At 29.6% G+C, this 25,882-nt stretch overlaps 1 protein-coding gene across 1 annotated transcript; it reads left to right on the top strand.

The window, feature by feature from the left end:
- The first annotated feature begins 898 nt into the window (after window positions 1–898).
- AGL8 (AGAMOUS-like 8) lies at window positions 899–24,468 on the top strand. The gene is made up of 8 exons (XM_022881724.2): window positions 899–1,322; window positions 22,707–22,785; window positions 23,058–23,122; window positions 23,245–23,344; window positions 23,433–23,474; window positions 23,723–23,764; window positions 23,875–23,987; window positions 24,164–24,468. Exons 1-8 carry the CDS (start codon window positions 1,138–1,140, stop codon window positions 24,270–24,272), a joined length of 735 nt encoding a protein of 244 aa, XP_022737459.1. The 5' UTR covers window positions 899–1,137; the 3' UTR covers window positions 24,273–24,468.
- The last annotated feature ends 1,414 nt before the right edge of the window (window positions 24,469–25,882 follow it).

The raw sequence follows: 25,882 nt of genomic DNA on the forward strand, positions 1-25,882 counted from the left end.
TAGACCTAACATAAAATATACATAGATTTGTAGAATCAAAATCACACAAGATATTAAGATTTTAAATGTGATTTTTATCGTGTAATACTTAATTTTTTCAATATTTCAAAGTAACTCTTATAATATAATACTTAACTTTTATTCGACTAATGATTTTTTTTATATTATTTATAAAAATTTACATCCAACTTACTAAATATTTTATATTTTAATCTAAAAATTTTATGATTTTATCTTATAAAAATATTTTATAAACATAAATTTAAATTTATATATATATCATTTATTCATATTTTTATGATGTGATTAAGGGTGTTGCACTAATATTATAAAAAAATATGTTTTGTAATGTAAAAAACATGAATTAATACTTGTAACATTTAGTTTAATAATACTCGCATGAGGTTGATTTAGTTGGTAAGAAAATAAGTTCTTCATTAGAGTTTTATTTTTTTTTTTTTGGGGTAATATTTGAATAAGATTTTAAATTCAATAATTTGTTATAAAAAATTGTTTGTGGAAGAGACTAAATTATAATAAAATCTAGAGTGGTAACTTGAAGGAGAAGAAAAAATTCCATTTCCGTACACTGGGCCAGCAATAAAATGAGTTAGAAAGCAGGGACAAAATGTCAAAACCATGCGGCCTAGAGGGCAGACAACAACCACCGTTGCAGGGGTTTAAGCCAATGGGAGTTCGACAACAGTTTTGACGAAACCATTCTTGTTTTTCAATACCACCCATTTTCTACATCCAATCTGCCTTTCTTTCTTCAAAGTGGATTCCGTATTTTCTATATATAATATATGTACCAACGATGTATATATACACTCACTAATTCCTCCTGTTAAAGAGCATAGTTATATATATATATGATATATGTACCAACTATGTATATATACACTCTCTAATTCCTCCTGTTAAAGAGCATTGCCAGCAGCCGAAAGAGATAATAAGGAAACCATATTTTTTTCGATAAAAGATACCCGGAGAAAGTGATAGCAACCCTTTTGTTCTTTCTCTTCGAACTCACTGTCAGTTTCTTGCTTTCTGGGTGTTTTGAGTTTGTTATTATATTAAGGATCGAATTCTCAATATAGGGGAGGAAGGAAGGAAGGAAGGAAGGGTATCATCAGCATGGGGAGGGGTAGGGTTCAGCTGAAGAGAATAGAGAACAAAATCAACAGGCAAGTGACTTTTTCAAAGAGAAGGTCAGGTTTGTTGAAGAAAGCCCATGAGATCTCTGTCCTTTGTGATGCTGAGGTTGCTCTGCTTGTCTTCTCAAATAAAGGGAAGCTCTCTGAATACTCAACAGATTCCTGGTACGATCTTTCTTAATTTAATACTATTTCTTCATTTTTCGTTTTTTTTTTTCCTTATTTGTTTTCACTTTTTCTTATGGATTCTTAACATATTTTATTTTTCCTTTCTTTGCTTGTTGTTGGATGAATGCTATTGTAAACAACTTGTCTTAGAAATCTGATTGATTAAATTTATATATCTTTTGCATTTTTGGACTGTCAATAACAAAAGAGAAACAATTCAGAAGAAATAAAAACAGGTGGTAAGAAGTCTTTGTTTTGGTAATAAACTGTAAAAAACATAGTCAAAAGAACACACGGGTATCATATTTACTGGCAAGAAGAGATGTTTGATGATATGATATGATAGGATACAACCTCAGTGTTCTTGTTTGAGGTGCTGTCTTATCTTTGTATGTTTGAACAAAGCTTCAAGAAGAAATTTTCTTGAGACTTTTCAATTGTTGGATAAACTCTGATAAACAATTTAAGTACTTACTATATCCAAAAAAAAAACAATAAAAAAACTAGAGAATTTTCTTTTTTGGGAAAACAAACAGTTGGCACATTAAACAAGAAATAGTTGAAACCAATGATAGTTTTATCAGCTTCCAACTGGTGAAGTGAAGTGGGGGGGGGACCTCAGGTCTTAACACTGCTATGTTTAACATGACAGCTGCTTCCATGTAAATTTTACATATAACATATAACATATAACTAGGACACTTGAATCGAACTTTGAAGTATGCATTTCTTGTACTACAGATAATACTAGGAGTCTAGGGAAAGTTTGGTATTATTTCTTTGGGCAAACACTTATGGTTATCAACTTATGCATAATGAGAGTTTCATGAATGATTGTTTGGTATCGTTTTTGTTTTTATGTTTTAACATTTTTTGAAAGGGGAAAGAAAAGTTTGATTGTTAAATTACTTTTGTTTTCAAAAATAACATTTAGATTTTGAGTCTTTATATCCACTCTAAAGCATGTTATTCATGTAAAAATGATATTCAAGGTTAAGAAAATATAGAGAGGGAATTAAGAAGAGTGGAGGAGTACTAAAACACAAAAGAGTTTGGATGGAATGCTAAGTTAGTTAGAGCTAGCCTACTACTTTAATTTTAATGGTTTATGCCCCAAAATTGATTCAAAAAATTTTTTTTTTATATGGTGAGGACTTATTAGGGATACAGAGGCTACCCTAAGCTTATTGGCTTTCTAGCAATTAAGCTCAGCTATCTGCTCTAGCTGAAGTTTGAACTAACTGTTAAAGTTCAAACTTAAGATTTACAAAGAATATAAAAATAGCCAACATATTTCTTGATTGACAAAAAAAAAAAAAAAAACCATATTTCTTGGATGGTGATCTACCTTTTGAAAAACCGAGAAAGAAATTATTTTTATGATAAGTCTAAAAAAATGTATTTGAGTAGCATTTTAGTTTGACATTTTACTTGTTTACTTTTGTTTTTCTTGAACTATTTACTTTGCTTATTTTATTTTATTTTATTTTGATTTTGAAAGCAAGAAGTGAAAGGTATATTTGAAGAGTCCATTTTTATTCATAGCTGTTTTTAAAATTAAAAAATAATCTTACAAAATTGTCATGTATATTTTATTAATTATATTAATTTTTTTTCTTTTTAATATATCATAAAGAGATATGTGGCAACACGGTGTTTAAAAATTTCACTGGCTTTTTTAATATAAAAAATATAATTTTTATAATAAAATAAAAGTACAAAACTTTAATTTTATAAAACAAGATTAAGTTAAAAAACAAAAAGTTCATATATTGTTAATGATTAAATTAAATATTAGAAACCTATTTTGTTAATATAATGTTTAAATAATACAAATTTCACATTTTGAAAATTATTCTCAATCAAAATTTTCTGTTGTTTCTTTCTTTACATTAATGTTTGATATCATTCATAATCATCATGAGAATTTAATTACCAATATGATCTTATTACTCATGATTGAAAATTACTTTACTTAATTAATAATCATTAATTTACAGGCTTGAAAAATCACTATATTTGATATTATTATGAATAAAATAATATTTTATTTGAAATTACCTAAATAATCATAATATAATAATTACGTGAGTTAATTTTAATATTATTTTGAATATATATAACAATTTATAAAATATTATAAATATCTTCCTCCATAATATGATATATAATTAACCTACTAAATCAACAAATATAAAAGTAGATATAATGATAATTTTTTTTTTCAGCCATTCATTTTATTAATGCAATTCAGCAGTACATGTTTCGGACGCGCAGCTTAACAGCTGTTGCCATATTCTCCTGATACGTTTCTGCAATCAAAGTACATACAAACTCCCCTACACCTCAGTTCTTTCAACTCCCTGTAGCTTCAACTCCCATTTTAGCCAACGAATCTGCAAAGGTGTTGGCTTCCCTGTACACATGCACAGGTCCCCTTGTCCGGTCTTTTCTTTTAACTGATCTATCTCTTCCGGCTCTTTTCATAACTCCCATGGCCTGGTTTCCTTGATAAGTAAACTAATTTTTATAAAATAAATTAGGTAAAAGAATTTGAATTAGATTTATCAAAGTCATATAATAAAAAACAATAATATATGATATAAACATTAAAAAATAAAAAGAATACAATTTATTTGGAAGTTTGGTTCAATTAATATTATTTAAAAAATAAAAACTTATAACATAAAATAATTAAAAGTTTGAGAGGAATCAAATTTTTACTTCATACATTAAAATGGTGATATCAATATTTAATTTTATATATTACTCTATTTTTGTTATGAAACATTTTCATATTTTTAAATAAAAGTTAAATCATCCTGTAAAGTAATGATCTAATCACTATTAACGATCTAAGTTCATTCCACGAAAGATCATTTAGCTTGATCATCTTTATAATTGTAACTTTTCATGAGTAAATATTAACTAATGCACAGATATTTTTGGTAAGAAAATTATGAAAAATTCAAAAAGGCAAAGCTAATATAAAAATATTGAGTCGGCAGAGGTGAACTAACCACTTTTCTAGTAAGATTTAGGCTGGTGCAAGTGGCTTGGATAAAACAGTTAGGGAGAAAAGGAGAAGAGATTTGTTCCATTGGTTTAGAAGGCATTTTAGTTTCCAACTTTTTAAGTTAAATGGTCATCACCTAAGCAACTAAGGGAATTTGATTACAATCTACTTTGGTAGTTTTATTGCCGTATTAATGTTGAACCAAGTGTCATCTTTTAAATTATTAATGTAATTTTTGTAATTGTATAAAAAATTATAGAGATTATGATATGATTAATTTGTTATAGAGATTATGACTTGATTATGTTAATATAAGTGAACCAAACCCTTTTTAAGTCTTAAAAATGTACGCAAAATGAGGAAAAAAACACTCTTAACTTATTTTATTTAATTAAATGATGTAATTAACAATCTTATTTGTTTATAAATGATAATTTAATAATTTGTAGAATATCATTTAAGAATCTAAACCAATCTCTATGTTATTCGGATTCAGGGTAAGCATCGTATATAGATATTTGTCTTTGGACAATATTTGAGTTCGATCCTAAGGATGAATAATGTTTTATTCTATGCTGCTTTAATGGGCGTAACTTTAGCAATGTAGTAGCACATGGCATTGTGCAAATGCTATGTCTTTTTCTTTTAGTTCTTTTTTTTTTTTAAAGTAAAATTTGTGTCTTTAAACTCTAAGGCCAGTGTTTTTTACCCCATTGACAGCTGTCTACTAAACACTATCTAATAAGCGGCTCGGTCTTTTGCCTTTTGAAGCTACAGTTCATCTTTGTGTGACTGGTAGCATACGTCGGCCAAAGTTTTGCTAGATGTCTTATACTTAACAGAGACTTCATTTGCTGGCTTTAATCACATGAAAGCTGTAATGTCTCAATCTCATATTAAGATTTTGTGAGGATATAATATAATATGATATGATATGATATTAGATATATATATGATATGATATGATATTAGATATATATATATATATATCATATCATATCATGTTATATTCTCTCAATGTTCCAATTAAAGAATCAAACTTACAAACTGGTATGAGGTTAACTAATAACTGATGTTGTCACTAATGACAAATAAGAACCTGAAAGCTACAGTTGAGTCCCTAAATGTTTAAATTACAACAGCAGGTTAGTTTCATGTAATCAGCTACTGTAATTTTTTTTTTTTTTTTTGTTTTGCTCAGCCACAATCAGTTAGGATTTATTCTTTGTTAAACAAAGTAATTGGAAAATTTGCTCAAAGCTCAAAACTTGTTAACTATCTATTTTTCAAAATTCAGCATCCATGGAGATCATGTATGGATTAGTTGTTCAGATCTCAAGATATGGTTTAGGTAGTTTGATTGATCTAAAGTTCTTAATGAGACCTCATAAAGAACTCAAAAAAGTACGCTCTATGTTTCTGTAAGACCGTAAAAGCTTGATGTTAACAAATTTGCTGTAGCTTTTGCATTCTATTAACAAATGCCATTTTCTATAGAAAATTTCTATGCTTAGTGGTCGTCCACTCAAAGGAGAAATGAACTTCTTGAGAGAGATCAAAGGTTCTAGAGGTAAATCATCAAAAACGTGGATATAAATAATAAGAAATACTATAAGAGTTAAAGAAATAGATGAAAAGATTATTTTTTATAAAAATGAGTGGTGTAAAAAAATTTAAAATTATGACCTAACATACATCTGATCTCATAGTTATGGGATATAAGACTTTTTTATTATTGTTGTTATTGTTGTGGTTGTGATTGCTAGCTCAACTTTTTGGTTGTTTGGTTGATTCTTGTTGATTTGTAAGAGAAATCCAACATTGAAGAAACCACATGCAAGAAGCTATATCTTAGTTTCCTTTAACATGTAAAGAAGGCATTGTGGAACATATGTTTCAAGGCAAATCTAAATGTCATAACGTTTAAGCCTATGAACCTATCGCTAGACATTAATATAAGGAGTCGTTATCAATTTTTTTATTTATGTGTGATTAGTCACCTAATTAAATCTATCACATTTTAAAAAGAAATTCTAAGTTTGACTCAAATACCTTTAAAAGGTAGATTTAATGTATACAAAATCAAAACTAGATCCGAAAGTACGATTACGTTTGAAAAAAGTTATAGCATCTCCACAATACTTATCAAAAAATGATACCAGCTTAATTTCGCATTATCCATTGAATTTTAAAAATCTTATCAAATAATTAATTATTTAAAATTATTTTTAATTGATTCCAATACATTTGACAGAAAATTAAGAAAATCATCTCACCTCAAGAGCATACAAGAAAATTATTATTTCTTTTGTACAGACTTTATCGTTGGATTATTTAACATTTAAAAAAATTTTCAAGGAGGAATTAATACTTCAATTTTTCTAAGTCTATATTATTAAAAAAAATAATGCTTTTATTTAAGAAAAATTGATACTTTTAACTTTTCTTCAAAAAAATATTCTTTGAAATTTTTATTTAAAAAAAATTGATATTCTCAATTTTTTTTTAAATATCTTTTTTAAAAATTTTATCTTCAAGAAAAATTGGTACTTTCAACTTTTAAAAAAAATTTTTTTTTTGAAAATTTCATTTTCAAATAAAATTGATACTTTTAACTTTTCTTTAAATTTTTTTTTGAAATTTTTATTTTTAAAGACAATTGATACTTTCAATTTTTCCTTAAAGCATTTTTTGAAATTTTTATTTTAAAAAAAAATTGATACTTTCAACTTTTCCTTAACGTTTTTTTTTTTTTGAAATTTTTATTTTCAACAAAAATTTATACTTCTAACGTTTCCTTAAAGCATTTTTTGAAAATTTTATTTTAAAAAAAAATTGATACTTTTAATTTTTTTTAAAGTATTTTTCGAAATTTTTATTTTTAAAAAAAATTGATACTTTCAATTTTTCCTTAAAGTATTTTTTTTAATTTTTATTTTTAAGAAAAATTAATACTTTCAGTTTTTCCTAAAAAAATATTTTTTTTAACATTTTAAGAAAATCATTTAAAATCTAAAGAATGTACAATTAAATAAATAAATGATATAAATTTAACCAATAAATAAATAAGCAAAAAATAATAATAAATAAATAGATAAATAGAATAGTTCAGCAAAAATGAAATCTTGGCATGACTCGATTATCGCCCAGATTTTGCCCACTTTTGATGTATGAAAATGGCGTCATTTTGTGTCGGTATAAAAGGCAAGAATTCTTTTTTGTTTTCAGATATTTCTTGTTTTCTCTATTTACCTTTGTTGTTTCTCATTCTAGGTGATTTTTTGTCATCGTTTTTTAGGGAATGTTGTTGGAAAACTTGTCAGTATCTGGGTTGTCCTTTAGATTCTGAAAATGCTCAGTCAAAAATTGAGATTTTAGCTGAAAAGTCATTAAAAAAACTCAAATTACATTGAAAAATTCAATCTAATTATGAAATTTTTAGAAAATTTTCAAAAAAATGCAGAAAAAATCTAAAAAAAAAAAACTAATCCTTTAATCAAAACAATAAATCCCCAAAAACCTCCTTCATAAAGTTTTTCAAAAATTTTTTCTTTTGATTACTCTCCTCATTTCTGTGTGTCCTTTTAATGATTGCTAGATAGTTTATATAGGGGTTGAGCACATGATTGAATGAGGGTTTAAAAATCAAATTCCCTTTATCCTCTCATCTGTTTATCATTGTTTAAAATAAAATTCTTTTTTATCACAATTTTAGAATTCAAACACATGATCTTAAAGTTTCATTAGGACAAATTTTGTTTTTATTTATTTTTATTATCTTATCTGAAACTCATCGAGAAACATTGATTCAAAAAATAGATGACTACAGTTGCCTCTTTTTGCATTTTTTATCAAACAGATATTATACAAAGATGTAGATATCTATCATGACTCTATTCAAGAAAAAAACCGGTGAAGATTGAATCGAGTCTGAAAATGGAATGACCTAAACTAATATGAAGTTTGGAGATAGGACAATTCAAATTGAATCGGAGTCTTAGATCAACAACTCGAGCTAAGTTGAAAAAGGCTTTGACATAAGTCAAAACTCAAAAACAAAATAACTTAAATTGAATCGAAATCTGAAATGAATAATTTGGATGAAGTCGAAGAATGATTTGACATAAGTTGAAACCTAAAAATAAAATGACCTAAATTAATCTGAAAAAAGATCTAGCAAAAGTTGAAATCCAAAACAAAATGACTTGGATGGAATTGAAGTCTAAAATAAGTAACTTGGATTGAATCGAAAAAAGATTTGGCATAGACTAAAATTCAAAACCTAAAATAAGTAACTTAAACTGACCCGAGGATGAATCTGGCATAGGTTGAAATCTAAAACATAATGAACTAGATTTATCCGAAGTCTGGAATAAATAACTTGGACTAAGCTGAAGAGGGATCTAACATAAGCTAAAATTCAAAAGCAAAATGACTTAGGTTGAATCGAAGTCTGAAATAGGTAACTTGGACTAAGTCAAAATACCTCAGTACAGATTGTATCAAAAATTTGAAATGATTGCCACTTTATTCTTAAAAACTTCAATCATCTGTAATGTCGAAACATCTTTCTATAAAAGCAAATTTCATTACATGTACACACGAAATGCTATAAAATGCTAATTTTCTGGAATGCATAAAATGTCATGAGATGTCGAGCTTATTTGATTATGGTAAAAAGATTCTCAAGCTTTTTTTTGTTTCTTTTTACTTGTTATTTATGGATATTTTAACTTCTAAACACATTTGGTCAAAGAATCAAGTTATCTGTCTTTGAGTTTTAGCCAAATTGAGATTAACATTCCACTAAGTTCCTATTGCCTGCATTTCACTTACCCATGCCACTCTTAGCTTTTTAGAGTAATGAAGAAAATTTTCATATCATTATTTGTTCATTCATTATTATTTCAATATAATGACAAATGTAAAGTAATTGCACATTTCTTCTAACCTAAGTGAAAGGGCAAACAAAACAAAAAAAAAAAAAGAATAATAAAAGAGGTCAGTGTTGATGAAAAGAAATGGATTTTATTAAGTGAATGGATGGGCTTAAGTGGGCTAACAGATAATCATGATCAAAGTAACTTGGAGTTTTTCTAAAAAAACCATCCAACTGAAGTTTTAGATCCTTTCGAGTTCATCAAATTACATTTGCCCCTTGTGCTATGAGAGTGATGACTTAAATTTTTAAGCTGCATTTTCATGTTATCAATTTAGATATCATTTCTTAACTTAAATCGCCTTTTACAAGTTTTGAATTTGAGCCTTTTTTTAAAATTTTTATTAAGGGAAATACTTTTTGATAGCATATGAATTTATTAGATTGGGTAAGTCTTTTCCATCTATTTCTGTCAAGATTAAAGCTTTTATTGAGAATACTTTCTTGACAACATATAAACTATTTCAATTTGGAATTTATTTTCCTCTATTGTTATGTGGATTTAAAAGAATCCTTTTCAAAACTAGCTCTCCTTCATGAAAACATCGAGGTTGAATTTTCTTGTTGTGTGCCTGCATCATTCTCTTTTGGTATAACTAACCATGATATAGTGCTGTTAATATTTTTTTCTCAATAAAATTCAGTTGTTTGTAATGCTTTCGAATCCATTTGGCTTATTCCAAATTGACTTCCCTTAGGACTCTCAAAGATGAAATTTTTACTTTCATTAACAACACGACTTTCATCATATAAACCAAAGAAAATGGGGTTGCCCTGGTTGGTATGTACTGTTGTCCGATAGGGGTGCAAAGCAAAAGGTAACTTTTCATGTCAATCTTTATAGGTCTCTGTCATTTTTTCAAGAATCTTTTTAACATTTTTATTAGCTGCTTTTATTGTCCCATTCATTTTCGAACGATAAAGTGTTGAGTTATAATGCTTGCTCTTAAACTAGGCATGTCTCTTTCATCATTTTACTATTAAGATTCTTGGCATTATCTAAGAATTCTTTTCAAAAGCCCATATCTGCATATTACTTCTTTATTAATGAACTTACATATCACCAATCGGGTCACATTAGCATATGAAACAGCTTCAATCTATTTAGTAAAATAGTCAACCATTACAAAAATGAACCTACGTCCATTTAAATGCTTCGGCGTGATGGGTCCGATAACATCCATGTCCCATATCAAAAATGGCCATGAAGGGGCTACAACATGTAAAGCATTTGGTCAGGCATGTATCTTATTTGCATAGATTTGACATTTATGACATTTTTTAGTGTAATCTATGTAGTCATTTTTCATTTTTCATGATCAACTAGTAATACCCGCCTTCATAATTTGTCTTGTCATTATATAGCCACTTGTATAAGCTTCACAATTCCTATCATGAACTTCGTTCATGATCTTTCGTGCCTCTATCACATTCACACATCTTAAAAGAATAAGATCTTAATTTCTTTTATACAAAATATTCCTATCAAGCAAGAAACCTATGGCCAATCTCTTAATGATCATCTTATCATTTTTGTTGCTTACTTTAGGTATTGTTAACTCTTTAGATACTGTAAAATGTCATTATATCAAGGTTTCCCATCAACCTTATCTTCAACATTTAAGCAATGCGCTAGGAATTCTCTCACATCAAGTTTAATGGGTTAATTTTCAATATCTATCTTCACTTGATCATATTGGCTAATATGGCTAGACATCAGCAATTTGATTCTCTTCTCTAGGCAGGTGTTCAAATTGAACCTTTTCAAATTGTTTAACCAAGTCAGTGACATACTTAGGGTACTTAATCAGCTTTACGTCCCTTATTTCCCATTCTCTTGTCAATTGGTAAATAACCAAGGCTAAATTCGCATAAGCTTTTAATATTCTAATGTTTTTTAATTGCAGCTTGTAAGCCCATAATATAGGCTTCATATTCTGTCACATTATTAGTGCAATTGAAGTTCAATTTTGTTGTAATAGGGATATAATTTTCTTACGAAGATATCAAGATTGCCTTAATTTCATGTCCTAAAGTGTATATGGCTCCATCAAAGTACATTTTCCAAGATTGCTTAATAAGCTTTTCCTTATCAACTTGGGAACTTCATCCAAAAATCAAACCTCATCGGCTCATAATCATCAATGGCTTATTCTGTCAAAAATTCAACTACGGCACTTTTTTTAATCATTTTTTGAGTTACATAGACAATATCATATTTAAAAAGCATTACCTGCCATTGAGCGATTCTTCTAGATAAAGAGGATTTTTTGAAAAAGTATTTGAGAGGATCCAATTTTGCTATGAGCCATGTGATATGGTATAACATATATTACCTAAGCCAACGAGTCGTCCAAGCTAAGGCGCAACATATTTTTTCAATGAGGAATACTTTGACTTATAGTAAGTGAATTTCTTAGTTAAATAATAAATAGCTCACTCTTTCCTATTTGTTTCATCTTGTTGCCCTAACATACATCCCATCAAACTTTCATTCACTGTTAAATATAGAATCAATGGTTTTTCTTGAATAAGTGACATCAGTATAAGCGAATTTAACAGATACTTTTTTATCTTGTCAAAAGCTTTTTAACATTTATCATCTCATTTTTTAGAGCTATCTTTACGGAGGAATTTAAAAATAGGATCACATTTAAGAGTGAGTTGAAAAATGAATCGATATATATAATTTAATTTCCCTAAGAATCTTTGTACCTTTTTTGAAGTGTATAGAGGTGACAAATCTTGAATGGGCCAAATTTTATCAGGATCCACCTCTATTCCTTTTACATTAACTATAAAACCCAATAGATTTCATGTCTTAGCCCCAAATGTGCATTTAGATGGATTCAATTTAAGCTAAAATTTTTTTAACCTTTCAAACAATTTTCGAAGTTTGGCAACATGATCTTCTCATTCTTTAAACTTCGTAACTATATCATCCACATACATTGCTATTTTCTTATACATCATGTCATGAAAGAGAGTTATCATAGCTCTTTGGTAAGTGACCTCAGCATTTTTCAATCCGAAAGGCATCACGTTGTAACAAAATATTTCCCACATAGTTACAAAAGTAATTTTCTTCATGTCATCCTTAGCCATCCTGATTTGGTTATACCTTGAAAATCCATCCATAAAAAAAATATGGAATGTTTGGTCGCATTGTCTACTAAAGTGTCAATGTGAGCTAAGAAAAAGTTATCCTTTAGGCTAGCCCTTTTCCAATCTCGATAATCGACAAACATTCAAATTTTTTTATCTTTCTTTAGTACTAGGACTATGTTTGCTATCTATTTTGGATATGTAACCATCCTTAAGAAACTTGCATCAAACTATTTTTTCACTTCTTCTTTGATCTTCAATAACATTTAAGGTTTCATTCATCTTAATTTCTATTATATCAGCTTATACTTTGGCTTTAAAGGCAGCTTATGCTCTACTATTTTAGTACTGAGTCCAGGCATGTCTTGTTAAGATCATGCAAAGATGTTTACATATTCATAAAACAATTCTTTTAATCTTTACCTATCGTTTAGAGGTAACGACGTGCCTATTTTAACTTTTTTTTTATTATTATCATCTCTCATATTTATTAATTCTATATTTTTTTTGATGAGGTTCAATTAATTTGTTTCTCTTGTTTCACCAATTTTACTAGGTTATGAGGTAAAATGTCATCATTTAAGTCCTCTTCATGATCAAGTTCACCAATAGAGATTAGATTTTTGAAGTCAAACCCTAGGTTACTATCATGAATATCTTTATATTTATTGTTTGGGTACCTGCAAGTAAGAAAAGAGAAATGTTGACAAGATGTATGGAATGAAAATTAAAGAATGAAAAAAAAAAAGAAAATGCATCACATCGATCTTTTTATTGAAATAAATGAATGGCCCATAAAAATATCCTAGTACGTTCAGGTAGAAGCACAAGAGTTTTATTTAATACATTACTTTTGAAAAGATTCAAAGACAATAGACAGTTTTATAATCTCTCAATTCTTTAATTTTGAACTTTATGGGGTTGGATATACCAGTAATTCTTCATCCTATCTATCAAACGCCTCTCCTGCAACCATTTGGATGGTAAGCTCAGAGAATGATTCCTTTAGCTCCACATTTTGGTTATCATCTCTAGGATAAATACATTCTCTTAATCAGAAAGAGTCATAAAGATAAAGAATAATAATTTTTTTCGACTTTAACTCTTATTCTTTGAACTTGGCCATCATTTTCTCTTTCTTGTCTTTTATCAGCTTTTTTTTATCCATCTTCATAGTTTTGTACCCCAAGTCAGTTGTTGATTACAACTAGTAGCTTATGAATTCTTTTTTACCTCTTTCCCAGTCTTCTTTCGAGAGACCACCCTTTCTCAACTATCTGTTTAACAACCATCTTGGTAGCAATTAAAAATTGTGGTGCATACAACCTAGATTCTTCACCAATATAAGTTGTATTAACAAGCTCAAAGGATCTATAAAAACATTCTACAGCTTTTTCTATAGCTTTCATATATGGCGTATTTGTTGGCTGGGTCACAAGTAGATCTTTTTTTTTCGACACAAACTAGTTTTCTCTTAACAATAAACTTTATTTTTTGGTGTAGTGAGGATGGGATAGTGCTTGCCATATGGATTCACGACATATCCAGTAAATAACTATATGATGGTGAAATATCCATCACTTGAAACTTGATGTGGAAATTACATGGCCCAATCTACAATTGTATTTTGATATCACTTACCACCTCTCGCCTGGCGTCATCAAAAGCTCTGATAACTATATGGCTAAGTTTTATGTAAGACATATCAACGAGTAACCTAGCCAGAGTGGACATAAGCATCACATTAATCATGGTGCCGTTGTCAATAAAAACATTTACCATTATGTGGCTTTTACATTTGATCGTAACATGAAGAGCTTTAGTACTTTCTCTCTCTTCTGGAAGGATATCATCATTATTAAAAGTAATATAATTTAAGGTTATAAGATTTCCTATAAGGTTATCTACGTATTTCATAAATACATTATGGGATACTATGTCTGATTTAATACTTTCAATAAAGTGTTACAGTGAGGCTTTGAATTCAGCAACAGTGACAACAATTAGATCTTAGCTAGCATTTTGTTCAGCTATTCCACCATATTATACTCATTATGTTTAGTTAGCCTCAGAAACTCATAAGCCTTTTTTTTAGAAATGGGTTTCTAGTATTCCTGATTTGACGCTACCATAAAATCTTTCTTATTCTATTTTTCTTCTCTAACTTTTATTTTCTTTTTCCTAGCATTCTCTAACATTTTTAGAGAATAACACTTTTTGCTTCTAGTAATGTTACCGACATCGGTTATATTTATAGTATATGAATTGCTTGACATATCTTCTCTATTTAATCATGGCATTACAACATCATAGTTTTATTTTCATGGTACTGCCTTATTATTTTGGTACAAAAAATGATCAGAGATTTTAAAGGTTGTAACTGATTTAGAGGTGGATAGACTCTCCACTAGCTTTAGCAACTTGTAATATATTGTTATTGGTTTTAAGGTGAGCCTTGAAACTTGCTCGATAGTGGATATCTCTATATTTTTTTAGTGCATTTCATATTCATAGAACTCAACTTGGAATAAGTCCATTAACTGTTGCAACATTTGACAAAATTGATCACAATTTTCAATCGAATACCTCGAAGTTTTTTAATGGTGTTTACACCTTTGAGTTGGATTATGCTCTCCATGGTAAGTACATGGTTCTATTAGATACAACATCTCTGCTTTGAATAAGGCATTAAATATCTTAGCTAAAGGGGTTTTGATCTAATATACTCTTCTTTTGATCTAGTTGGCTTTATCCTTATGTATGACATTAATTGTTATGCCAGTGTGAGTTAGCAAATGATTATCATTAACATTAAGTACCCTTTCTTCTTCAAAGTTTATCAATCCTTTTTTTATCAAGCTTTGTACCTTATATTTCAAAGAAATACAATTCTTTGTGGAATGGCCTATAATAATGGTAATCACAATGAGCATACCATTTAAGGAAAGGTGGTTTCATAGGCTCTACGAGGTCACAGGCTACCAAATTTTTCTCTATGAGCCGTAGAAGTAAATCTACAAAAGGCATAGAGATCAGGTCAAATGTGACTTTTTTTTTATTGTTTTACGATCTTCTTGAATTTCTTGGCTGGGTACTTGGTTTAAGGATAAATTTTGCTTGGGGTATGACAAATGAATTGTATATGTCATTGGGTGTTTGTGGTTGAAGGATTGGTCGATAAACATTCTGGTATGATGGTTGATATGGGTAGTGCGTAAAGGTTACTTGAGCTGGATACATGTGCTGGTTATTAAAAGGAATGTAACCTCTGAACTGTTGGCCCACATAACTCATAGCATGAGTTTTTCCTTTTTTTTTTGGTGGGGTTTTTTTTCTTTACACCAATCATTTCTCATCCATTTAATTTGTCATTCTTAATGGCATTTTCAATCATCTTACCTAATATAATCATGTCGACAAAGTTTTTCGTAGCATTTCCTATTAATTTTTCATAATAAGAAGGCTTAAGAGAACTGACAACAAGTACTATTACTTTTTTCTTTATAAAGGGTGGTTGAACTTGGGAAGCAACATCTTTTTATATTTGGGCATATTACTTAAAACTTACTGTAGCTTTCTTTTTCATGCTTTGTAAGGAGAGGCGATTAGATGCTAAGTACATTATGTATCTATTTTGGGCTATAAATGCTTTTGCCAAATCATTTTAGAAACAGACACAGGCTTGGTCTAATTGTACACACCATTTTGTTGTAGAGCTTGTAAGACTATTTTAAAATATATGCATCAGTAGTTTTTCATCATGAGCATGGACAGCCATTTTATGACAATACATGGTAACATGGGTTACCGAGCATTTAGTCCAATCATATTTTTTAAATTTGAGGACTTTAAACATTGGTGGGATAACCACATATGGGACTAAGCATAGTTGAACTACATCCATAGAGCTTAAGTAATCCATACCTTTAATAGCTCGAACTTTTTCCTCTAAAATTTTCATCTTTTGTTAGGAGTTTAACTCTTCTACTACCTTAAAGGTTTTTGTTTTCAACCTCTCCTCTTTAAAGTCATCAAAATCGGGGACCTCAATTAAGTCTGATATATTTACCCCAAAAGCTAAGTTAGTGTAATTATGATATGGCGCTTTGGGGTAGGTGTAAACATATGCCTCAAAAAATGGCATATGTGGGATCGTCTCCTAAGAAAATTGACCTTAGTTTGGACCAAACCCAGAAGGGTATAAAAGATCTTAATATCTTGTCTTTCATTTGGATTGAGGTTTTTTCTATTGTTTTACCTTTATCTAATTTTTTAAACAATTTCAACATCTTCGTTAACTCTCTTTTTATCTCTTCTTAAGCTTTCTCGATCTTGTCCATACGAGTGCTTTATTCCTGTTCCATTTGCCTTGTTCGCAATCGAGTATTATACAGGTGACGTGTAGGTTGGCCTGAAGTTGTTGACAATCGAGCTATCATTGAACTTTTAATATCATATCTTAAAATTAGCAAGCTTATATGACTATCTCATGAAAACTTAAGATAATTATTTTATTAAATACAATGAATGAAAATGTATGCATGCAAAAAAATTTTACCTCAAGACAGTGTTCAACCAAAAGATTTTATTTATTTCAAGAACTCTGTTTACATAGAATTTATCATTCTAAAATTATCACTATAAAATTACTTGATATGTTCATACTGATCTTTTACCTCCTCAATGAAATCTAACAAATGCTATCCATTTTTCTCTATTAGGACCACCACTTGCTTCAGTGCTTCTGCTTCTTCGACCATTTCTTTTGCCTTACATACGTTTTTGCAAATTCGGGTTGTTAAGTGTCCAATATGCCTCTATCTCTTCAAGTTTTCCTTTTTACCACACCATACTTTGTATGATAATTCTCTATGCTCTTTGACCAATATAGTAATATAGTCTTCTTGTTCATTCACTCTTTGTCTCAACTTGCCTATATAACTATTTAGCATATTATTTTTTGTTTGTACCTGGGTACTTTTTTCCTCTAATTTAGCATATTTCTGCTTCAATTATTCATTCTCATCAGTCAACTCAATTGTTATCTCTTTGGTTTTACCTTTACACATAACCTCTTATATTCTTGGTTTAGCTCTGCTAGATCTTTAACAGCTATATTACATTCTCTAGCAATCATGCAAACTTTGACTTCTTATTTTTCAACTCGATCTTTCCATTGATCCTTCTCTTCTTGAAGCTATTGGATCTCTTACTTTGGCTTATCTTTTTTAGTCATAAACTCTTTTTTTGTAAGCTCCAATTCTGATGATATTTCTTCAAACTTTTTTCCTGTTGGTTATTAAAGTCTTTAGGATTGAATACAACTTCATTTCCTCATGTTGCTCTCCAAACCAAATACTCATGAGTGACTTTATTAGTGAAAGATCTAGGACTCACCTTGTGGGCATTTTTTCGTGCTTTAATCACATCATTCATCTTCTAAAATGCTTTTAGCTCACTGTAAGAAAAATCTGACTGACAAAGTTTATGTGATACGAGAACGAACTATTCTATCCTAAATTGTGTTCTCACTAGAAATGGTACATAATTTATTGCTCCCTATAAACTTAAAAGTGGAACCATAGTCTTGTCTCCACACTGATATAGCATGGATTTCCAATTCATCTATGGGATCAACCATTTCACTTTAGTGCTTGTCAGCTTTTGTAAAAAAGCTACCCACTTTTTTTTAGACTTGTTTTTGCCACTCGTTTTTATAAAATTTTTTAATTGGAGCTCGATTACTAAAATAAAGCTTTGAAAATGCACTTTGCTTACACGCTAACAACTTTTTATCCATAAATAGAATAATTGTATATAGCTTGTGAAATGTCCTTCGTTCTGGGGATAATAACTCAACGATCTAATACTCTCTGCTAATATTACCATTGAAGGGTTGCAACCATTTATCACACTTTCAAAGAAGTCAATCACTGCTATTTCAATGTAACCTAGAATCTTTGGAAAGATCACCATTCCGTATATGGCTAAAGCAAACATATCTAACCCTTGCTCTTTGTTTGCATGTTGCGTTAGAAAATCATGAAAAAATTTCAAGATAAATAGACCTGCCCTTACTTTTTCTTTATATACAAATCCACACTCTCTTTGTTACCCATAATGCTCACCAAATTCTTATGGAAATCCGACTTGTATTTCTTGACATATATCTTATCAAGAGCCTTGAGGTGCAGATCTAACAAAGTTGAATACTCTTCGATGGTTGGTGTCATATCAACTTCATTAAAGATGAAACATTTGTATGAAATATCCCAAAATTGAATAGCAACTCTAATTAATTAATTTTCAACATTCATTGCAAAAAGGTATGCTTTGTGTTCATGTTTCTGGCAAAAATCATCTTGTCTTAATGGACCCATTTTCTTTCATACATCAACCAAATTTTTTAGATTATTCTATTTGAGAAGGATAGATATTTTTTTAGACAATGTGGAAACATGGCTGACTAGTAAACAATCTCCATTTTCTTCTTGTTGATTTTTTTTTTTACTAAACCTTCACCTTATTTGGTGACTCACAATTAGCTAATACAGATGAAGAGCAGACCAGTCATTTTGTGGAATTTATGAAAAAACTTTTTGTTGAAAATTGTCTTTTCAGGCAAATATTCTTTATGCAACTTCATGATACGAGTATGAATCATGCAAAAATGAATAAAAGAAAGATTAGTATACTGGATAAGGAAAAATATAAATAAATAAACAAATTAGAACATTATACACAATACAAGGAATGAATCCTAAGCTTTTGGTCAATTCTAAAGGGTAGGAGATGGCTATCTCTATAGGTTAGGCATTTCTAAAATTCATTATATGTGGTTTTAAAGTTGAAAATCTAAAAGTTTTCAAATTGCTATTTACATCATATTCTATCACATATTAGTAAGGCACCACAATCCTCACCCATTACAAGTTACAAGCAAAAAAAGTTCAATTTGAGTGAGAGTATTTTGCTAGTCACTATAAAGGTAATAAAATCTCATGAAAGCGTAGGTTTTTTACTCCATCCTATAAGGACAACTCAGGTATAGAGCTTATGTTATGCACATGCATATGAATGACATAATAAGCAAAATAAATAAATAAATATCTTGAAAAATCAATTTTATTAGGCTTTTGAATAACACAAATTTATTTGTTGGCTTGATTCTCGACTCGTCCTCAATTGAGTCACCAAATTATCATAACGTTTAGGTTTATGAATCTATCGTTAGACATTGACATAAGGAGTCGTCACCAATCTTTTTTTTATTTAGGTTCGATTGGTCACCTAACTGAATTTATCTCGTTTTAAAAAGAAATCTTAAGTTTGACTCAAGTACCTTTAAAAGGTAAATTCAATGTCTATGAAATCATAACTAGGTCTAAGAGTACGATTACATGTGAGAAAGGTTATAATACCCTCATAACGCCCATCAAAAGATGGTATCAGCTTGATTTCATGTTATCCATTAAACTTTAAAAAGTTTACCAGATAATTAATTATTAAAAATTATTCTTAATTGATTCCAATACTTTTAGCAAAAAATTAAAAAAATTTTCTTATTTCAAGAGTATACAAGAAAACTATTGTTTCTCTTGTAGAGATTTCATCGTTAGATTATTTAACATTTAAAAAAATTTCCAAGCAGGAATTAATACTTAAATTTTTTTAAATCTATTTTATTAAAAAATTAATGCTTTTATTTAAAAAAATTGATACTTTCAACTTTTTCTCAAAAAATATCTTTTGAAATTCTTATTTTCAAAGAAAATTGATACTCTCAATTTTTTTTCAAAAAATATCTTTTTTGAAAATTTTTTTTTCAAGAAAAATTGATACTTTCAACTTTTCCTTGAAAAATTTTTTTTGAAATTTTCATTTTCAAGGAAAATTGATACTTTTAATTTTTTCTTAAAATATTTTTTAAAAATTTTTATTTTTAAGAAAAATTGATACTTTCAATTTTTTCTTAAAGTGTTTTGTTTTTTTTTTTTTGAAATTTTTATTTTCAAAAAAAATTGATACTTTCAACTTTTTCTTAGAGTTTTTTTTTTTTGAAATTTTTATTGTCAAAAAAAATTGATACTTTTAATTTTTCTTAAAACAACATTTTTTTATCATTCTAGGAAAATCATTGGAAATCTAAAGAATGTTCAATTAAATAATTAAATTATATAAATTTAACCAATAAATAAATAAGCAAATAATAATAATAATAAATAAATAAACAGAGTAATTAAGCAAAAATGAAACCTTGGCGCAGCTTGGTTAGGCTCGAACGAAGTGCAGCTTCAGAGACAGACGTGGCTGAAGTGACTTGGTGTGCGGCCCTGCTTAGCAACTCAATAAAGGCTGAGTGAAATGAGTAAGCAAGTCGAGGCGCTATGGGTCGGGTCAGACCTTGAGCGATGCGTGGATCCTGTCCACTTTTGACATCTCAAAACAACGTCATTTCACATCAGTATAAAAGGCAAGAATTTTCTTTTTTCTTCAAATGTTTTCTTGTTTTCTCTCTCTACCTCTGTTATTTCTCACTCTAGGTAATTTTTTATCATCATTTTCCGGCAAATGTTGCCAAAAAACTCATTGATAACTGGCCTGTCCTCCAAATTCTAGAAATGGTTTGTCAAAAACTAAGATTTTGAGCTGAAAAATCATCTAAAAACTCAAATTACGTTAGAAAATTCAACTTGATTATGAAATTTTCATAAAATTTCTAGAAAAATGCTGAAAAAATCCCATAAAAAACTAATCCTCTAATCAAAACAATAAATCCCCCGAAACCTCCTTCAAAAAGTTCTTCGAAAAATTTTCCCTTTGACTACTCTCCTCCTTTCTGTGTGTCCCTCTTGTGATTGCTGGATGGTTTATATAAGGGTTGAGCATGGGATTGAATGAGGGTTTAAAAATCAAAATCCCCATACCCTCTCATCCGTTTATCATCGTTTAAAAAAAGAAATTCCTTTTTATCGTTATTTCAAAATCCAAACACCTAATCTTAGAGTTTTGTTAGGATTAAAATTTTGTTTTTATTTATTATTATATTTTTATTTTGTTATCTTATCTGAAAGCTCATCGAGAAAAACTGATTCGAAAGGTGGGCGTCTACACTAAGTAAGATCAATTATAAGATCTCCAAATTGCAACTCCTGATGAGAAGTATGTTGGAATGATTAAATTACGACACTTCAATTGTTTCCTGTTAAGCTTTTCATTTTTCAACAACTAAAGCAACAAGGGAGGGTTTGAGGAAATCTAGTATTAGTATTTTCAAAGATTTGACCTTTAAGCTTTTCAAAAAAAAAAAGATTTGACCTTTAAGAACAGTATTCATCTTAGGTGATGGAGCTTATCTCTTAAACTTAGTTATTTTTTTCAATCAAATATCTTGCTTGGGTCCTTATCATTCTTTTTAATTTCCGTTCTTTTTCAGTTATTTAGTTCATCTATAAGGTGTCACTTTTATCACTCAGTCACGGAAGCAAAGGCTATCCCTTAAAGTTCACTTGTGTTTTGGTTGAAGGTGTATTCTTAATAAACAAAACACTTGGGAGTAGAGTTCCTTTCCTGATCTTAGGGGTTACTTCTTTTCATTTCAACTCTGGAACTTGCTTCTTCAGCATTTTACACCATAGCTCCTGAATTGCAAGGTAGAAGAAAGGAAGAGGAAGAACATCCAAAACTAGCTAGTGAAGTAGGATACTAATAACTTTGGACTTTTAGGCGGTGAATGTGTTCAAAGTGATAATAGGCAAGATCATGAGTAGTTAATGCAACCAATATGCGATGATAAGGTTAACCGATAAAAAGGAGATTGAGGTCTGTGATTTACAGGTTGTTATTCTCATTTTACAGAAAATTTAGCAGTTTTTATTTTGGCCAAGAAACTTTTCCAGTTTAGTTGCCATTCTCACTTTCTGAGATAACAATTCAAGTTTTTACAATTTCTTGCTATTAAAATTTTCTGATATATGGTTTCTACACTGAAGTAGTCTTCTGCCATTGTGTTTTCTGCTTCATCAAACTGTGTAAGGATGCAATGCCTTATGCATGCACTCTCTTTAGGCCAATTGAAAGGAATCTTGAAGACTTAGCATGGCATTTTTGCCACATCAGATTGTAAATATAAACAAAAAAGAAAAAGGAAGTAGCAGTACACATAAATGTTTGTACGGATTATGGGCAAAGCAGATAGATAGACTCAGAAGTGAGCTGTAATTGCCTACTAAGAAAAGAAGTATTTTTAATCCTTTCATTGCTTTATTTTCATTCTTTTATGCTTTGAGAATTCCATTAATCATCTTTATCTGTTGTGCAGCATGGAGAGGATCCTTGAACGGTATGAAAGATATTCTTATACAGAGAGGCAACTTGCTGCAGAAGAAATTGAACAAAATGTAAACCCCCCTCCCCTCCCTAAATGAAGAAATTTCCAAATTCTAAAAATTTTCATGCATGCATCCGTTCGTTTTTGCATCCGTCTTGCACATGAGTTGCTTTTATTATATTTCAAATATATGAGGATAACAATGTGAAAGTAATCTTAGAAATGTGACTGCCAATTCAGCTGGATGACATTCTATGAAATGGATATAATTGCTTGTGTCCACGTTTTTACTAATTCTGTATCCCCAAAGGAAATAACATATAATTTATATATGTTTTACAGGGAAACTGGACTCTGGAACATGCAAAACTTAAAGTCAGAATGGAGGTTTTACAAAAAAACCAAAGGTACTAAATTGATTCCAAGGTTTCAAAACTCAAATGTATTTGGTCACCTTCAACCTCAAATGGAGAAAACAAGTATCTTGGTTTTTTTTTTTTTTTTTTTCCTAAAAATTTTATATTTGTAGGCATTTTATGGGAGAAGATCTCGAGAATTTGAGTCTTAGAGAGCTTCAAAATTTGGAGCAACAACTTGATTCTGCCCTTAAACATATTCGGTCAAGAAAGGTAAAATCACTTCAAGAAGATAATGTGCTTTTGATTCTGCAGCTTAGGCCTAAAAAATAACTTGGCCTTTGAAATGTTTCACTTACAGAATCAACTCATGTTTGAATCAATTTCTGAGCTTCAGAAGAAGGTATGCCATGGTTGCTCATACGAATATCTTACCTTATCTATAATTAGAAGCCTAAACCAGTCTCTTAGTAATTTACTTTTGCATGACTTTATACATCCATGGAAACAAAATTTGTCTACTTTTTACCAAAGCAAAAGTGTCGAAAGCAACTTTGTGTGTATGATATTGTCTTGGTAACTACCTTGGGCTCTTGGTATATTATATGAACTTGAGCTATGGTACATATTACCTTTTTCATCCATATGCAGGATAAAGCATTGCAGGAGCAGAATAACATCCTTGCCAAGAAGGTAAAAATTAGAATTTATATACACTAATGCGAAATCCATGATCCTGCTCCTGTACTGTTCAGCTTCTTTCTTGTGTAATAAGTAGTAAAATGTTGTTGAGCCGAAAATAGGTGAAGGAAAAGGAGAAGACACTTGTCCAGCAGGCACAATGGGAGCAGCAAAATAATTGCCAAGACCCATCTTCCATGCTTCTGCCACAGCCAATTCAGTCCTTGAACATCAGGTGCTTTCTCTCTCTCTCTCTCCAAATGAAAAACTGTTGGGGGATTGGAAACAGATCTACATCTCTCCAAATACCTCAATTTTCTCAAAATGTCATGTATTGAAGTCATTCAGTGACTTGGTGCCATTTCTAATCTCAGTAGAGTACTAAGGTAGGTCAGTTAATGCAATGTGCAGTGGCACCTATGAAACAAGGAGCAGTGGAAGGGAGGAGGAAGGTGATCCAGCACAACATCACGCCACCAATGCACTCTTGCCACCTTGGTTGATTCGCCACCTTGAATAACTGAATCGAGTAAAAGTCCTTTCTTTAGTATGTATGTAGTTTTGAATTGATGCATATTTATATCTGCCACAGAGTGATATGTGTGACTAGCATCTGTGTATCCATTGATGTAATTATTAAGTAATGCTGTGTTGATATGAAATGTAATAATAATAAAAGAAAAAACATAAATGCAACTATAATTACAATTTGGGCTGATATCCATCAGATCACTTTTACAGATGAAGTTATAAACTAAGGAGCCAAGGACACAAATGTATGTAATTTGGACGAAAAGGGGCTTACTCATGTATAAATGTTTGCATAGTTATACATGCATGCATAACTATGCATAGTTATTTCATTATTGTTAACATATTTGGGTTTTGTTTAGTTGATATTTAATTAATTTATTTATTGTTAATTAGTAACTAAATCTATTCATGGGTAGAGCTTAGGTAAAAGTTTCAAGTTCAGCCTTTGATATTATTTAATTAATAAAAATGTTTTTATTTTATTAATTTTAAAATATATCTTAAATGTTTTTTAAATATTTAAAAATATTTTCAAACCTTTCAAACTCCATGAATTAGGTTGGATAACAAGAAAGGTTTCAAAGGTCAATTGAATCAAAAAGCATTGCAACAACTCTTGAAAATACCTCTTATAATTTTTCAAAGCTTTCATTCTAGCTCATGATTTTCATCACTTCAAATGTTTTTCTATAAATGCTCCAGTAAATAGCATAGAAAAGTCTCCCTCAATTTTCTATTGATGATATTTTTTGAACCAAATATGACTCATATGAAAAATCATTTTTTTTTATGATATTGATGACATACTCCCACAAATTTTCATTATAGAACTAACAATTGATAGTCCAAGAGTTCATAACCCAAATGCTGGGGATGATGATCAATAACAATCTCTTTATTTTTCATCTTATATTCTTTCATTCATTTCAAAGTTTTTAGTGTTTGCAATTAATGACATATCTCTTTCTAAATGGTTTTCAAGATTTCAAGAGTTTCTAGCTTAGGGACTTGTTGAATTACACTTTAATACTAATATTACAATGAATATGGTTTTAATCAAATTTGTCCCTAGACTGATTGAACCCTAAAAAATTTTGAAATAATATTGATGAATATAGACAGTTACAATTTATTCAATGCCTAATAATCATAGAAGTTATATTTTAATTTTCGATAATATTTTGTGACCAAGAAACTCATCGATTAGACAAGAAGAGAACAATTTTTCAAACTAATATGTTGTTTACTCCATCTAAAAGATCTTGACAGATACTGCCAATAATTTTCACAATACTTTTACATTATTAATGGTTTTGATGTTGTCAACCTAAAACAATCGTTCTTCAATTTTGTTTTAAAAGAACTTGCTTAGCATACAAGAACCCAGTTTAATCTAAGGTCTCTTGATTTGATAACTATGAACCTTTGTGATATCTATAAAGTTATGATGAGAGCCATTGATAAGATTTGTAAGGAACACAAATACATTGTAGATTTGGTAAACAACTATAGAAAGATGGATAGACCATATTCTTATTCATCAACAAGTCTACAAATCAAATATTCTTCTAGAAACTCCTCATGACTTTGTTAGCT

This window comes from Durio zibethinus, chromosome 11, assembly GCF_047325235.1.
Source record: "Durio zibethinus cultivar Kanyao isolate XHJ-2024 chromosome 11, ASM4732523v1, whole genome shotgun sequence".
Taxonomy (NCBI): Eukaryota; Viridiplantae; Streptophyta; class Magnoliopsida; order Malvales; family Malvaceae; genus Durio; species Durio zibethinus.

What these genes read in the sequence shown, in the direction of transcription:
- AGL8 (XM_022881724.2), top strand. Translation starts at nt 1,138, where the DNA reads ATGGGGAGGGGTAGGGTTCAGCTGAAGAGAATAGAGAACAAAATCAAC. An exon ending in ATAACATCCTTGCCAAGAAG is followed by an intron (nt 23,765 to 23,874) that starts GTAAAAATTAGA and finishes AGCCGAAAATAG; the next exon opens with GTGAAGGAAAAGGAGAAGAC. An exon ending in ATTCAGTCCTTGAACATCAG is followed by an intron (nt 23,988 to 24,163) that starts GTGCTTTCTCTC and finishes TGCAATGTGCAG; the next exon opens with TGGCACCTATGAAACAAGGA.